Genomic DNA, 17,835 nt, shown 5'->3' on the forward strand with positions numbered 1-17,835 from the left:
TATTTGGAATGTGTTGCATGAAATGCAGGAATGGATTTGTATTAACAAATGAAATGACATTGACCAGACAAAATATTAAAAATGTTGGGTTCACACAGTGTGCAATGAAAATGACGAAATACTCAGCTGTCCTCACTACCTTCTGCAAAATCTTGTGATCCCAGATGCAAATTTCAAACCAGGCAGTTCCAAACCAGTCAATCTACAGTGGTGAATAGTTCCATAGGTAAGGATGGGAGATGGGAGACAGCAGAGACACTGCTCGGCTTTCTTGGTCATTGAGCTAGTGTTGAGAAACCAGAAGAAGTTTCCTATCAGAATGAATTTATACAGAAAGCCCCACAACGATGCATGCTATGCCCTATATGTATCCTCCACTACTTGTGCTATCATCTCAACCAGACAGCATGATTGCATTTACAGAAGCAAAGAAGCATGTCAGTTTGTACTAGTGTTGCCTGTGGGATCAATGGTCACAGGCATTCAAAATTGGTGTGTAGGAACTGAGAAATACATTGTTGGTTTAAGAGTGGCCTAGTCAGAGTACTTACTTGAACCTGGTTGAGATACAGTGACTGAACTTAAAATGGACAGGGCAATTTTGTACAGAAGAGTGGGGCAAAATGTTAATGTAAAAGAACAGTTCCAGTTATTGAAAGCATTTGCAGCTAAAATGACTAAAATCTGTTTTTTCAGTTAAAGGAGACATTTCTTTTACATTGGTGGTTAAAAACTGTTCTTCTTGCCTAAAATTACAAACCTATTTCCAAAAAAAGTTGGGACAATATGTAAAACGCAAATGAAAGCATTAAGCAATTATTTGTAAGCCATGTTTAACTTGCATTTTATTGAAACTGTATAAAGATACTTAATGTTATACCTCATCAACTGTTTTGATTTTGTAAATATATACTTAGGCCCAGAGAACAGGCCTACTTGGTGGTATTGCTGCATAGAACTGCGTATGTATGGCTTTCTCTTTGCGTAACTGAATTTCAGGTTCATTTCTTGATGCAGTGCCAGACTGCGTTGAGAACATTTTTCTAAAGTATTTCCGAGCCATGTGGCTTGATTTGCAGACTTGGCCTATGTAAAGTAAGATTTCTCCAGATTCCCTGGGATTTTAATACAAAATGTTTACTGGATTTAGGCAAAGTAATAAATGCAAAATTGACCACTGAAACTTAGGTACAAAAACAGGATTGTGTCAAGGCATAGATCTGGAGAAGGGTAAAGAAAAATTGCAGCAGCTTTACAGGTCCCAAAGAGCACAGTGGCCACCATCATTCATCATTCAGTTTGGAACCACCAAAAATCTTCCTAGACCTAGCCGCCCGGCCAAACTGAGCAATCAGGGAAGACGGGCCTTGGCCAGGGAGGTGAGCAGGAACCCGAGGGTCACTGTGACAGAGCTCCAGCGTATCCTTGTGGAGATGGGAGAACCTATCAAAAGATCAGAAGATCAACCATCCAGGCAGCACTCCACAAATCACGCCTTTATGGTAGTGTGGCCAGATGGAAGTCACTCCTTAGTAAAAGGCACATGACAGCCCACTTGGAGTTTGCCAAAAGACTCCTAGAGGACTCTCAAACCATGAGAAACAAGATTCTCTGATCTGATAAAACCAAAATTGAACTTTTTGGCCTGAATACCAAGCGTCACGTCTGGAGGAAACCACTCATGCCATACCTACAGTAAAGCATGGCGGTGGCAGCATGATGTGGGGATGTTTTTCAGCAGCGGGACCAGGGCGACTAGTCCTGACAGAGGGAAAGATGAATGCAGCTAAGCACACCGAGATCCTTGAAGAAAACCTGCTCTAGAGCGCTCTGGACCTCAGACTGGGGCGAAGGTTTACCTTCCAACATGACAACAAACCGAAGCACACAGCCAAGAGAACAAAGGAGTGGCTTCGGGGAAAGTCTGTGAATGTCCTTGAGTGGCCCAGCCAGAGCCCAGACCTGAATCCAATCGAATATCTGTGGAAGGAGCTGAAAATAGCTGTGTACCGACGCTCCCCATTCAACCTGACAGAGCTTGCAAGGATATGCCAAGTATTAGGCTAAGGGTATGTACAGATATGTAACCCCTAAATAAACAATTTTTGTCAGTAAAATAAAATTGCATATTTTCTAAACCCTGTTTTCACATTGTAATTATTGGTGATTGTGTGTAGATGTTTGAAGCAAAAAAAAAACTTATACATAACTTTTATAGAATGAGTCTGTAACATAATAAAATGTGGAGTAGGTGAAAGGGGTGTGCAAACTTTCCATCTTGACTGTAGATTTACTATATGCTTGGAGCTGATACTATGAGTCAGGGATAAGGGAACAACCCTTAAGCTTGGTAGCTGTTGCAGGGGACTCCAGCTTCTTCAAAGTGTCATCTTATTTAATTTTCTGCCTTTGGGGACCCTCCTTTAACTGTGCTAACTCATCTGAACTCTGGACAAGGACAGCATTGGATTCTTCATGCTCAGTCCCAGTGTAAGTACTACAAGAATGTAGGTTTGAGGCTGGCATGCAAACAATGCCTTTCCTGCTTGATGTGTTGGGAATCTGCGCTAACTGCACTCACAATGTCCAGAAATCTTTTTCTACTACAGACTGAACTGAACATGTTGATCCTTTACGCCAGCCAAGAAGAAAGGTTTCATTCTTGTAATGTTCAGGGAGTTTGACACTGTTGCCCTTTTATGTTGAGCTTTTTTTTCCTGGAATATGTATAGTTGCTGTGAGACAATGTCCATTGCTATACAAAAATGCTATACAAATACATTTGACTTGACTTAAGAAAGGCCCTAAGTTCACTGCAAGAGGAAAACCAAAGGTTTCTGTAACTTTGCAGTGGAAACATTTTAAGATTCTGACAAATATTTAGTAACAGTGATAATGCCAACAAATTTGGAAACCCACTTAATTGCTGGCTGAAAGAGGTCAATTTACAAATGAAGTCATTAGTTTGGTTAAAGTCAGTATAACCAAACTATATAACAGTATAACCAAACTATATAAAAGCATAACTCATAATTGCATTATGCTTCCTTTTCACTGAAGCTGACCTCCGCCCCAATTGAGGAGAGCGAGACTGTCACACGCCCCCTCCGCAGTAGCCGACTGCATCTTTTCACCTGCACGAGGCGAGTCCATATGCGAATCAGCTTTGTGCACAGAGAGCCACATTCTGATCGCATTATTTTTCGAATCGGTGCAGATGCCATCAACCAGCCAGCAAAGGTTGTAATTCTCTCAGTTATGAGAAGTCCCTATCTGGCTTATCCTATCCCATGATGAACAACAAGCCAATCGTTGTTCATGTAGCTGCCCAGCCCAGCCAGATGGCAGAGCTGAGTTTCAAACTGTCAAAATGTCAGCTTTGGTGTGCTAGCGTGTTTTTACAAATCATTTTATAATCACATAATTCACTATATCAAAATTAGTAGTGGGTCAGAACTTTACAAACACCAAGTTGGCTGTGCCTTTAAATAGTTTGGAAAATTCCAGAACATGATATCTTGGTTTTAGAAGCTTCTGATTCTGAAGCCATGCTAATTAAAATAATCTGAGTTAAATGAAAGTGCAAATCAAAGGGAAATCAACCAAGACATCAGAAAAAAGAATTGTGAATCCCCACAAGTCTGGTAAATACAAGCAATTTCCAAATGCATGATGGTACTATGTTCAAATTATAATATGCAAGTTTAAAAAACATGAGACCATGCAGCCATCATATCAATCAGGAGATGAATATACTTTGGTGTGAAAAACAGAAATAAGTCCAACAAACAACTTGTGAAGATACTGGAGGTACAAACAGGTACAAAAGCATCTATATCAACAGTAAAACATTTTCTATATTAAAATGACTTGAAAGGCTGCCCAGCAAGGAAGAAGCCATGCACCACAACCGCCATTAAATGGTCTTTTACAGTTTGCAACTGTGCATGTGGACAAAGATTTTACTTTTTGGAGAAATGTCCTCTGGTCTGATGAAACAAAATTAAAATGTTTGGTCATAATGAACATCGTTTTGTATGGAGGAAAAGAGGGGAGGCCTGCAAGCCAAAGAACACCACCACAGCTGTAAAGCATGGAGGTGGCAGCATCATATTGTGGAGGTGATTTGCTGCACTGGTGCAATTCACAATATAGATGTCATCATGAGGAAGACAAATTATGTGGGGATAGTAATTCTCAAGACATCAGCCAGAAGGTTTGAGTGCAAATTGGACTGTAGTTAAATAGCTTAAGGACACCAAAGTGAAGGTAATAGAGTCACACAAAGACCTGACCTCAATCTTATAGAAAATGTATGGGCAGAAACTGAAAAAGTGTGTGCGAGCAGAGAGGCTCAGAAACCTGACTTAGTTACACCAGTTCTGTCAGGAAGAATGCACCAAAATTCCAGCAACGTATTATGAGAGACCAACAATTTTAAGGCAATACTACCAAAAACTAATTACGCGTATGTAAACGCTGGAGCCACTTGTAAATATGACAAAAGTTCCTCCACACCAACTTCTTTAAACCTCTTTTTATGGATCCTTATTGCACAAGAATACTGTCATGCTGGAACATAAACAGGCTCTCCCCAAACTGTTGCCACAAAGTTAGCAAATATTAAATAAAGCATACAATTTAATTTACAATTAATTACAATTTAAGTAGTTTTATATACTGGTACACTAACCAAGGAGAACCAAGGCTATTACATGCCCCCTCTGACATGCTCTTTTTATCTACCAGAGAGCTTTATCATGTGCAAAGAGTAGGCACAGTTTGTTGTGCTCTAAGAGACGACAACGATAAACCTATTTCCTTGCGATTCTGGGTGTTTGAACATAGCTAGAAATGATTTAATTAGTGAGCCACACAGGATGTTGGGGACCAAGGGCACCTGAGCCATCTGACATTCTGTCAGCAGAACCCAGCAACACCAAGGGTCCATAGATTAAGCAGAAACCTGTTAAATCTAAATCTGCATATTAGGTGATGGTTGGGCCAGGTCTTTTAAAAGGTACTTTTTTAAAGTACTGCTTAATAGATTGTAAAACTGTAATAGTAACAAATTGCAGAAATTAAAATGGCTATAGGTCAACATCACAAGCTATCATCAGACCATGATGCCCATGGTACAGGTTTTACATGCAGTGGCTGGTCGACATGTGCAATGTTTTTTAGCAGTTGCAGACAAAGGAACAGCAATGATTTGTCATACACATGTTTCTATACTAATATCACAGACTGTGCTACACAGTCCCTTTGTTCTGAAATGGATCATGCTGGTTGGTAAATATGTGATTTTTTTTACATTGTCTTTTTTTTACAAGTCTGTCCCTTCACACTGGCCCTGATTTCAGATTTGTAAATAGTTTTCAGAACAAATAGATGAAACTCCCTATAATAATAAATAACTGGTAATATCTTTTGGAGTGATTAGTGTTTTAATGTGTTGGTACAGCTCAGCTGTGAGCAGCAAACTCTGTTTAGGGTAGAATAAAGTCTTCCTTACATCAGTGATGTTTTGGCATGTTGCAGTATGATAGACAAAGGTACCTACAGTATTTTACCTACATTACCTAAATTAACAATTTTGAACTTGTTTGGTATATTCTGATTATTAAAAGATTTTACAATGTATATCTGTATAAAAAGAATAGTTTTACACCTGGTGTTTTGACCCAACCTCGGGTTGATAAAGTAGCAACTTGTTGAATACTTCATCAGTTCATGCAAAGATACCCTCCATGCGTAACATCATTGGAGGCCACCACAGAAGCAGTCTTTTGTGCTTCTGATTTAGTAGCCATGTATTTTCATGTGCCATATGATGAGCACAAAAACATTATCAGTCCTAAAACAATTCTTAGTCTTTTAATCTCTTAAATCCCATACACACATTGTAAGTACGTTGTTATTATCCACAGATAACAGAAGTTCACTTGTGCAAAGTTTCAGAGGGATGTGTGTGTATCTGTGTGCATAGCGTTTAGTCCAGTTCAGCTCATTGAGATGTGTGTGTAGTGCTTAGTAGAGTGTCTATTTATTAAGAAGACTGTTGGCTTTTGGAAAGAAACTGTTACACAGTCTACAAGCCTAAATCAGAAAAAAGGGACTTTATAGACAATGCAAACAGCATTAAAAAATATTGTGTTTCCTACATGTACTACATTAACTAAATCATAATTACAATCACCTAATTACATACATAATTACATCACCTGTTTGAACACACATGATTATTTTTTACTACATTACCAACCCTAAATTACCCCTGTCCCAACTTTATTTGGAATGTGTTGCATGAAATGCAGGAATGGATTTGTATTAACAAATGAAATGACATTGACCAGACAAAATATTACAAATGTTGGGTTCACACAGTGTGCAATGAAAATGACGAAATACTCAGCTGTCCTCACTACCTTCTGCAAAATCTTGTGATCCCAGATGCAAATTTCAAACCAGGCAGTTCCAAACCAGTCAATCTACAGTGGTGAATAGTTCCATAGGTAAGGATGGGAGATGGGAGACAGCAGAGACACTGCTCGGCTTTCTTGGTCATTGAGCTAGTGTTGAGAAACCAGAAGAAGTTTCCTATCAGAATGAATTTATACAGAAAGCCCCACAACGATGCATGCTATGCCCTATATGTATCCTCCACTACTTGTGCTATCATCTCAACCAGACAGCATGATTGCATTTACAGAAGCAAAGAAGCATGTCAGTTTGTACTAGTGTTGCCTGTGGGATCAATGGTCACAGGCATTCAAAATTGGTGTGTAGGAACTGAGAAATACATTGTTGGTTTAAGAGTGGCCTAGTCAGAGTACTTACTTGAACCTGGTTGAGATACAGTGACTGAACTTAAAATGGACAGGGCAATTTTGTACAGAAGAGTGGGGCAAAATGTTAATGTAAAAGAACAGTTCCAGTTATTGAAAGCATTTGCAGCTAAAATGACTAAAATCTGTTTTTTCAGTTAAAGGAGACATTTCTTTTACATTGGTGGTTAAAAACTGTTCTTCTTGCCTAAAATTACAAACCTATTTCCAAAAAAAGTTGGGACAATATGTAAAACGCAAATGAAAGCATTAAGCAATTATTTGTAAGCCATGTTTAACTTGCATTTTATTGAAACTGTATAAAGATACTTAATGTTATACCTCATCAACTGTTTTGATTTTGTAAATATATACTTAGGCCCAGAGAACAGGCCTACTTGGTGGTATTGCTGCATAGAACTGCGTATGTATGGCTTTCTCTTTGCGTAACTGAATTTCAGGTTCATTTCTTGATGCAGTGCCAGACTGCGTTGAGAACATTTTTCTAAAGTATTTCCGAGCCATGTGGCTTGATTTGCAGACTTGGCCTATGTAAAGTAAGATTTCTCCAGATTCCCTGGGATTTTAATACAAAATGTTTACTGGATTTAGGCAAAGTAATAAATGCAAAATTGACCACTGAAACTTAGGTACAAAAACATCATTGGGATTTTGTTATGGAAATGGGACAAGATTTATGTACACACATCTAGTGGGATTTATATCCTGCATTATGCAACAAGCAAAAAAGCAAAAGTTAATTTTAACAAATTCTATTAATGATTATAGTTATATAATATTGTGGGAAAACTATGTTATGTTTCATTTTTTAGGACCCTTGTCTGTTACAGGCACTTCATCCTAACTTTCCCCCATTTGGTGCTCTTTTAGATGTCTAGTGGAGTCTATGTTTTGACGACTCAGAGCTGTTGGCAGCATATTTGGCAGGTAGGTGGTTTAAATGTTATGTCTGGTCTGTGTACATGTGCACTGCAATTTAGGTACAGAACCTATTATATGTGCATTATTATTTAGATGCTTGGCACGAACATGTGCTTTAAGACTTGCTTTGATACAGAAGTGTGCACTGGGGTTTAGAAACAAAAAGGCGGCTGGTTTGTAGCCATGGCACACATGTAAAGCATGAACTGTAATTTAGTTGTTGGTACAGAAATGTGCACATGGATTTAGTTTCGTATATAAGTATGAACTGAGATTGAAGTACAGAAATGTCCACTGGGATTTAGTTTAGTTTAGCTTACATGTGAGTGTAATGGGCCTCACTTAACACATACACTTGTGCAGAAACAAGCACTGGCGACTTAAGGTACGTGGTCGTGTTATGTACGAAAATGGCCGCCAGGACATGGCTTGTTGTGTAATTCCCACTCGTGGACAAAGGGGGCGCTTCGTTCTTCTTCCGTGCGATTTTAGTGACGCTGACGTTCCGCGGGGTCATGTGATCTGCTTCGTTCCCAGGGTTCCGTGAGAGCCTGTTTGCCCCACCCCACCTCTTTAGTGCTGGCTAAGCTTGCGCTGTCCTGCTTGCGGACTGAGGGTCGAATTCACGTTGAAAATTTAGAGCCGTATTTGTCTCAAGCTCGAACACCGAGCGCTCCGTCCTGCCGAAGGACTCGCGCACACATAGTGCAGGAATGTGCGCGCGCTGTGCACTTTCCTGCACGTGAGCAAAAGCTGCAGCTCCGAACGCTGAACGAAGCAAGCCGAAACTGAGGCTGTCAACGCCGAGCCTACGCGCCAGCAAAATATGTGGAAAGACCTACAAATTCTTACATTTTAATACTTTAGCGCGTCGGATTTGTAACAGGAACTATTTTGGACTTATTTGGATCCAGTTGAAGAGGAGTACGAAGCAAAAAGACAAACATACGTTGAATTTTAGTGGAGGCTAACACAGGCCCCTGAATTGGGGCTCAGCAGCCATCACAGAAACGGGCAAAGGAGGAAAAACTGGACTATTATAAATACTCAGGCAAATACACGGATTTATAACTTTTACATAAACTGGACTTGTTTGTGGAATTTCATCTTTTGAGGGCGAGAAAAGAAAAACACCTCGAGAAAGCATATTCAGTCAAATTATTTTCGCTAGTCCTGTAAGCCAGCTAGCTAGGCTATACAGACGCCTCTACGTGAAACAGGGCTACAAGTAGGAAACGAGGGCCTTATGTTGAAATGGTTAGAATTAAACAATACCCGTGTTTGTTTGTATTTCAGGTTGTGACAGGAAATCAGAACGAATTTGTTTTTTTCAACCAGTGCTTTGGTTAAATCCGATTCGTGACAAGATCTAGATTCTTTGGCTCTTATTGGAAAGTTGAGTAAGGGTGGAGGCCTAAAGTGATCAATGGATGGAATCCTTCATTTAGCTATCCTGGTCGCAAAGTTTAGCGTGTAAATTTCACCCAATATTTTGATTGATCGTGTTGATTAAAAACAGCCTCATTTTACCCTTTCACCAAATGCTATGAAAGCACGCATAATGAACTTGTTGGTCACACATCAATGTCATCGTTGAAATGGGCATTGGGGTGGGCTATAGGTTACATTGCGACCACTTTAAAGATGTGTAGCCTACAAGTCACCTGCAGTTCGAATCATTTCGTGGATCAAGCACAAAGTCAGTAAGCTTGTTTGTCTTAGTAATTCAGTCGTCGCATTTCTCTTGGATATCTTCTTTCGCGGGAAGATGGGCTGCTTGGGTAACAGCAAAACCGAGGACCAGAAGAACGAAGAGAAGGCACAACGGGAAGCCAACAAAAAGATCGAGAAACAGCTCCAGAAAGACAAACAAATCTACAGGGCCACACACAGGCTCCTACTTTTAGGTAAGTTTTTAAAACTGGAATCGGTTGTCGAGTTATAATATGATGAGTATAATAACATCTGATATTGGAAGCCCACTGCTTATATATTTTCAGAATTGTGATGACCAAGTGAAAGATTTAGGTTGGAGTTTTTTAACAAATTTCATATCCAAATGCAATTTTGACAACAGGAATGTTGCTGTCACACCTGTGTCGGGTGTCATATTACTACGTGGAATCAGCATGGTGACATTTGAATAACGTTAGTGGCGAAATGTGCGACATACATTGGCATGTGGGTGTGTTCTGGTTCAACTGGTAATATTAAAGTGTCTCCATATTCGCAAGGTTGTGTTTCCTACGGTGTGTTCTAGAAACGTACGTGACATTTATGCTTGCTTTCACAAAGTTTAAACATGCTTCGTTGTCATTTATTATTTATTTGAGATTAAGTAATTACTGTGAACGATTACTTTAATTCAAATTACCAGTACAATTTTTAAACACTAATTAGTAAACATATTTTTATCCACATGTAAAGCAATTTAGAGGAATAGACCGGTAACTAGTTATTTTCTTAGTCCAGTGGGCTACAATGTTGTGATACCTCAATAGGTAACCTGTAGTATTGAAAAAAATAAGTATGTCTTTCAGTGCACAAATGAAATCTATTTATACTGTTTGGTATTTTTGGATATTTTTTATTCATATTTGCTAATTTGACTTAAGATTTCAAAAGAATTATAAACTCGATTGGTTCATAATATGCCTAATTTGTTTAATAATTTTGACCACAATCTTTATATATAATATCTTTGATGCTTTTAATAAGTGATGCTGTGCTTTTATCACAGTACAACCTCTGGACATTTTTGGAACAAGGGTTGGGTATTTTTGGTTTCAAAGTCTAAACAAAAAGTACATTTAATTTAGTTTAATTTAATACTTAGAAAGTGGTAAATAAATTACTGCAAACAATTCTAATTTAAGATTAATTACTTTTCAAATGTATAAATAATTAGTCAACAACTTTGAGATGCTTATCACATGCCAGACAGATATTTTTTTGTTTCATTTTTCTACATTCTGTTGTAGTCCTGTAATAATACATGAATAACATATGAAGAATATCTATATTTTAAATATGCAGAGGTTGCAAGTTTCAAGTTAAATGCAAAAAAATCTAGGCAGGTATCCATGGGTTTAAATATTTTCCTTAAAAACCACCAAGGGTCGAAGAAGCCCGATCTGCTGCTGTATAGAAGTAGCCAGCAACTGCAGGCATGTTTTAAAATGATTAATTTCTTTCCTTGGTTTATCTCCATTCTGCACTTAACGGGCGGTTTTCATTGATGCACTTCTCTTGGCAAATGACTCTTTTTGTTCTTGTGTACTTTTGGCTGTGATAGCTCGACAGTATAAAATGCCAGACAGGATGAATATTGATGCTTTTGAACTTTGGTGCAAAGTAGGGCTGGGCGATTTTGCAAAAAAAAAAAATCTCGATTATTTTAAAATTATACCCGATTGTCGATTACGGAAGATTTCGATTTTTTTTTGTTCTTGTATAATGCAATTAAAATAAGACTCAAATTTCTTTTTTTGCATTGTAATTAAAGGCTGCAGAAGTGCAAAAATAGTAACAGCACCACCTATAATTATCCTTTTAAGGGACTCAAACTTTATAACAATAATGATATCACAATAATTAAAACAAAATAGATCTAAATGATCTATATCCTTATCTATCTATATCTAAGAATAGCTCACAAACAACTTTAATTTTAAATAATGTTTTCTCCTTACATTAGGAAAAAAACTACAAAAAGTTCTTTACAGGTTTCTTAAAAGGAACACGAGCCTGTACTGTGCTGTTTCCACCACTGAGTGAGTCTGTATCAGTATCTACACTGGGGGGGCATCAAGTGATCACTCAGCTCAGCTTTGATTTTGTCCTCTTGTGATTTGGGGGGTGGATACAACATTTTAAACATTTAAGGATGTGTAATGTGTCCTTTTAGTCCCATAAAACTTTCAAACTGTATTAACCACTATTATGTGTCGTAGAATGATTCGGCCCTTTAAGCCAAAATAAAGGAACCGATTCGCGCATTTGGGAGTCGTTACATACATACGGCTCTTTAAAAGGAACCGAGACAAAAGATCCGACTCCCTGTCGCAGAATTCACTGCAGCAGTTTCCCAGACGCGATTTTTTTACTCAGTAACGGATGTGATTTAAAATGTAGCGAATTACAATTCTTAGTACAAAACATACTTAAGTAAAAGTAAAATTACAGGCTGTAAAATCTACTTTAAAAAGTACAAGTACACAAAAACGACTCAATTACAGTAACGCGAGTAAATGTAATTCGTTACTTTCCAGCGAGCTCATCGGCTCCGTATTTTGATTCAGTTCAGCGGTGTTTGATTCAGTGAATCTTAATTAAACTCTTCTGTTTGTGTCTCGTTTTGCTGATCGTGTTTGCGCTCCTTATTACTGAATCTAACCGTTACCGTGTATAATCCTTGTTGTCTTCCGTTTACTGTTTTGGTTTTCGCTGGTTTTGGACTCTACCTGATTTTGTACACTGTTTTCGCCCTTTTTATATTAAACTTTCCCTGATTTATATTCCGCGGGCGTCTGGTCAGTTTCTGCTTCGTGACATGTTGGTATTTTAATTAAAATATAAAGTATGTAAACAATCGCGATTGTCACATTCTAACATCGGGTGAAAACGTTCATTCGAATTAACCGAATTAATCGTGAAAATCGCCCAGCCCTAGTGCAAAGTACTTTTGAAAGTACACTGGATGGCAACAAAAACTAAAAATTTGATCCTTGTCCATATTACTCCTAACCTCATACCCCTTATCCAAATAACCAAACTGAAGCTCTCTTTTTTTGGCCACATTATAAAAGAACCAACTCCAATAGTGACAGTGGTATCCTAGTAGGTAGAGCTTTGGGCTGTCAACTGAGAAGCTGAAAGTTTAAATCCCAGCTCTGCCATGCAGCCACTGTTGGGGCCCTTGAGTAAGTCCTGTAACCCTCTCTGCTCCAGGGGTGCCGTACAATGGCTGACCCTGCACTTTGACCCCAGCTTCCAAACAAGCTGGGATATGCGGAAAAATAATTTCATTGTACTGTACACCTGTGTATGTACAACCCCAAATCCCAAAAAGTTGGGACAGAATGGAAAATGCAAATAATAAATAACAGTTTCTTACATTTACTTTGACTTTTATTTGATTGCAGACAGTATGAACCTTAGATATTTCATGTTTTGTCTGGTCAACTTCATTTCATTTATTAATAAACATCCATTCCTGCATTTCAGGCCTGCAACAAATTCCAAAAAAAGTTGAGACAGTAAAGCATTTACCACTTGATGGTAATGTTGCCATTCCTTTTCACCATGCTTAAAAGATGTTTTGGCACCAAGGATGCCATATGATTTAGTGTTTTTATTTTGTCCCATTCTTCCTGCAAACACGTCTTAAGATGTGCAACTATATGTGGTTGTCATTGTCACAGTATTCATTTCAAAATTCTCCACACACTGTCTATTGGGGACAGGTCAGGACTGCAGGCAGGCCAGTACCTGTACCCACATTACAAAGCCATTCCTTTGTAATGTGTGCAGCATGTGGTTTTGCATTGTCTTGTTGAAAAATGCATGGACATCCCTGGAAAAGATGACCTCTGGAAGGAAACATATGTTGCTCTAAGATCTTAATGTACTTTTCTGCATTAATGCTGCCATCACAGAAGTGTAAATGACCTTTGCCATGGGCACTGACGCAGCCCTATACCATGACAGGCCCTGGCTTTTGAACTTGTTGCTGATAACAGTCTGGATGGTCCTTTTTGTCTTTGGTCCGGAGCACACAGCGTTTATTTATTTATTTTTTTCAAAAAATACCTGAAATGCTGAGAAATGAGAAATATGCAAATCTCTTCCAATCTTTCTTTGAGGTAAATTTTTTTTAAAAAAACATTTCAATAATTTTTTTATGCATTTGTTAACAAGCTGAAGATCCTCTGCTCATCTTTGCCTTCGCCTTGTCTGGATGCTGCTTTTGTACCAAACCATGATTACAAACACCTGTTGACATCACCTGTTTGGAATCACATCATTATTTAGATTTTTCACTTTATTACTAGCCCTAAACTGCCCCTGTCCCAACTTTTTTGGAACGTGTCTGCAATCAAATACAAGTCAAAGTAAATGTAAGGAACACATTTTATTTTATTTGCATTTTCCATTCTGTCCCAACCTTTTCTGATTTGGGGTTTTATATATGACAAAATAAAGGCATTCTATTAATTTTAAACACAATCAATATGGTTGCCAGGAGTCATGACTTAATGGCACTTGGTAGTAGTAATAATTTGTTGGTAGCTCACACATATAGTCATAGTTTTCTAAGTATGCCCTCCTTTAAATTTTTAGGCCACAAAAAATATTTGTGAAATTTTTACAAACTTATCTAAATAAAAACAATGTAGGTGAGAGAAATAAACAGAACAAAAAAATTACAGAATTAATTATATTATTAATTATATTATATTATTAAATTACAGAATTTAAACACACACAAAGTACAACCTTCCTACTTCCACAATTATTGAGAGTAAGTAGAAGATAGACGCTAACTTATAAAATGGTCACAGTTATATCTCAAAGCAGTTTATTGTTCTAGTGTATTTGGGTGTATGTCCTCAGCATGCCGTACAAAAAGTTTAGAAAAAAAAAATGTACAGTGGTACCTTGAAACTCAACATCAATTGATTCTGGGACTGGCGTTGAGTGTAAGACATTTCAAGGTATTTTTTCCCCATAAGAATGTATGGGAAACCTGTTAATGTGTTCCATGGTCCTGTGGAACTGCATAAATTTTAAGCTAATGTAAAATAATTGGGTAGTTTTTGACACGTATACACTGAAAATAACACAAATATAATATAAAACACTAAAATAAAAAGCTGATTTTTATTACAGTTTATCTACAATTTTTCAGAAACTCAAGCTGTAACACAATTTTAAAAGTAAAACAGTGAGGAAAATCCAGCTAAACACATACATGTGGAGCTTTCAGAGTGAATCTGAAGGTTATTCCACACACATGCAGTTTTGTCTCATATTAGCACTTTGACGTTTTACCGCACTGCTCAAGACGTGCGCTGAACAAAGCAACTGTTTATTGTTAACTTAAAAATAAATAAATACATTTAAAAAAAACAAAATAAACACGTTGAGTTTAAGGGAAACATTGAGTTTAAGGGTACACATTTCTCGATGAAGGGTGTTGAGTTTCAAAGATTTCGAGTTTAGGGTATGTTGAGTTACAAGGTACCACTGTATAAGGCCATCTTAAAACATTTTGAAAGCCACTGTTCTACAGTAATTAGAATTGTTTACACATGGCGATACTTCAAGACAGTTGCCCAGTGGGCATCCCAGCAAATTTAGATCAGGGTCAGAATGTTTAACAGTCAGAGATATAAAGGATAGACCTAAGCGCTTCATCTGGTGATCTACAGGTTTCTGTAAGCACAATAAATGTTTTCCATGACTGCACAGTTTGTAAAAGATTGAACAAGCATGTCTTTCGGGGGAGTGTGGCTAGGAGAAAGCCCCTTCTTAAACAATGGTAAAATATGTTTGGCAGCAAAAAACTGCGAAATTGCATCCGAACAAACCACAGGTTTTAGAACAATATACTTTGCAATGAGTCCAAGATGAATGTTTTGTTTTCACCAAACAGGACCAATTTTTTCTCACCATCTACATTTAGACACAAATGCAAGACTAAAAGGCTTAAGCCGTTTGCCAAACATCAGGCTTTTTGTTCCCAAATCAGGCAAAATTTACAACAATGCTTAATGAAAAAGTAAGGTCTGGCATGTCTAATCTTGTATTATAGGAGGTGTTAGTTCCCATCTGAATAAAGGGAAAGGAGTTCCTCTGTTCTTTTGTGAAACCCCCCCCACATGAAGTTGATTTGACCTGGTTTCCCAGGTGGTGCTTGCCATAAACCAATACAACAATGTTGGATTTGTTTGATTTATGTAATCCTAAACTATTTTCAGATTTTGACCAGAGTTTTACTTGTTTTTCCATGTCTCTGTGAGTTTTCTTTAGGTGCCCATCTCCCAAAACATGCAGAAGGTGAATTGACTACTCTGAATTGCCCCCTGCTATAAAATAATAAGTGTCTTATGCCTTGCTAATTTCCTGTCCAGGATGTATTTCTGCCTTGTGTTTGTTGTTTTAGTGTCTGATGTGACCCAGCATGAAACTGATGAGGATTATTAGCAATTACTAAGGATTTATAAATGAGTTAACAGGGTTAGTCAAAATTATGTTAACACTTGAATGACGGAAACCTTATTTTTACAAATCATACTCCATATGTGTAAGATGATTTACAGGACAGTCTCAGCTTGTTTGCCATCATGTTCAACACAAAAACCAGAGAGCAACAGTACCATTTAAAGGCTGGATGCACATTTCCAAGTTGCCGCTTTTGGGCTTCTGTGCAAGGCCTTTAACCCTTAGTTCCAAAGTTGCAAAAGTAAAACAATGACGTGTGACAAATAGTTTTATTTTCAAATAAATTCTTTAAAAAGAATTATTTTCAAAAAGTTAAATTGTCATTGTCTGTAAAGAAATTAAATTTACCAATAAAATCCATGATTGGCACACACCTAAAAATTACATGTAACCTTAGTAACAATTTAGATTAAACATTATTTTAACATTTGTCTGGTGTTAACAAAAATGACAAAAAAAAGCAGGAATGACAAAAATAAGCTTATAATCCTTAGTTTGTCTAAATTTTAAATCACAAATTATGTACACATTATGTACATTATCATCTGCAGGAATTGCAGAGTACAAAATTATATTTAAAGATAAATGAAGGAATATTATAGGAACAGGGTAACACAGTGGTGTTTACAGTATTTACAAAAGATTACGGAAGAACGAACACTTCCATAATACACTCAACAGGCTGTACAACAGATAACACACAAGCACAGAAGTAAACGAAGCACACAATAAAAGGGCCCTGCGTGGCATACACAAGGAGAATTTAACTACTAGCACACAGGCGACGAAACAAATTGGGGGACTAATAAACAGCAAAACAGATTTATAAAGCATGGTGTGGTGTATCGGCAGTGAGTGAGAACATGTTGTATACAGACTGTGGCTGCCTTAGACATGACATGACGTCCGCTTTTAAACTGCTGGTGCAATACTGGGACCAAGGCTTACTATTCTATTTTTAACTCAAGATGGATAAACATATTTGAAAAGAGAAATTTTAGTATTTTGTGAAAATTAAATGGCTGGGAATGGGCCACTAGGCTGAGACGGCTCTAAAATTCAGGGTTCGAATACCGTTGGTGGTATTGATTGGTCAGTCTACACAAATGTTTTGCTATGTGTGAGGGATGGATGTCTGAACAGCCTATCCATTGGGGGGTGTACTCGTCAGTAAGAAAACTTTTAAATTGTAATGAGTGAGCGAGCTGTCTGGTTGGTGTGTAAATTGTAGCTGTTGCAATGACGATTATTGATGATAATTGTTTAGTTGATGTATTGTGTGATACTAACGTGGCTAAATTTGAAGCTACAGATGTACAGTAAAGTGAAATCTTTAGGGGGAAGAAGTAAAAATAAAAAACTAAAATATTTTGGTTGCATAAGTGTGCACACCCTCTTATTCAGAATGTTCAGAATGAACCAATCACATTCAAACTCATGTTAAATAGGAATCAGTAGACACCTGCCATTATTTAAAGTGCCTCTGATTAACCCCAAATAAGTTCAGTTGTTCTAGTAGGCTTTTCATGACATTTTCTTAGTCGCGTTTTACAGCAAAAGCCATGGTCCGCAGAGAGCTCCCAAAGCATCAGAGGGATGTAATTGTCAAAAGGCATCAGTCTGGAGAAGGGTACAAAAGAATTTCCAAGGCATTAGATATACCATGGAACACAGTGAAGACAGTCATCATCAAATTGGAGAAAATATAGGACAACGGTGACATTGCCAAGAACAGGACATCCCTCCAAAATTGTTGAAAAGACAAGAAGAAAACTATTCAGGGAGGCTACCAAGAGGCCTACAGCAACATTAAAGGAGTTGCAGGAATTTCTGGCACGTA

General features: G+C 37.7%; 1 protein-coding gene across 1 annotated transcript in view; it reads left to right on the forward strand.

The window, feature by feature from the left end:
- The first annotated feature begins 8,367 nt into the window (after window positions 1–8,367).
- The window catches only part of LOC134318328 (guanine nucleotide-binding protein G(s) subunit alpha), a 100,748-nt gene continuing 91,280 nt past the window's right edge, over window positions 8,368–17,835 (forward strand). Inside the window, exon 1 of the mRNA XM_062999190.1 lies at window positions 8,368–9,676. Coding sequence (XP_062855260.1) covers window positions 9,538–9,676 — 139 coding nt within the window. The 5' untranslated portion in view covers window positions 8,368–9,537. The remainder of the gene's footprint in view (window positions 9,677–17,835) is intronic.

Source organism: Trichomycterus rosablanca, chromosome 7 (assembly GCF_030014385.1).
Source record: "Trichomycterus rosablanca isolate fTriRos1 chromosome 7, fTriRos1.hap1, whole genome shotgun sequence".
Lineage (NCBI taxonomy): Eukaryota > Metazoa > Chordata > Actinopteri > Siluriformes > Trichomycteridae > Trichomycterus > Trichomycterus rosablanca.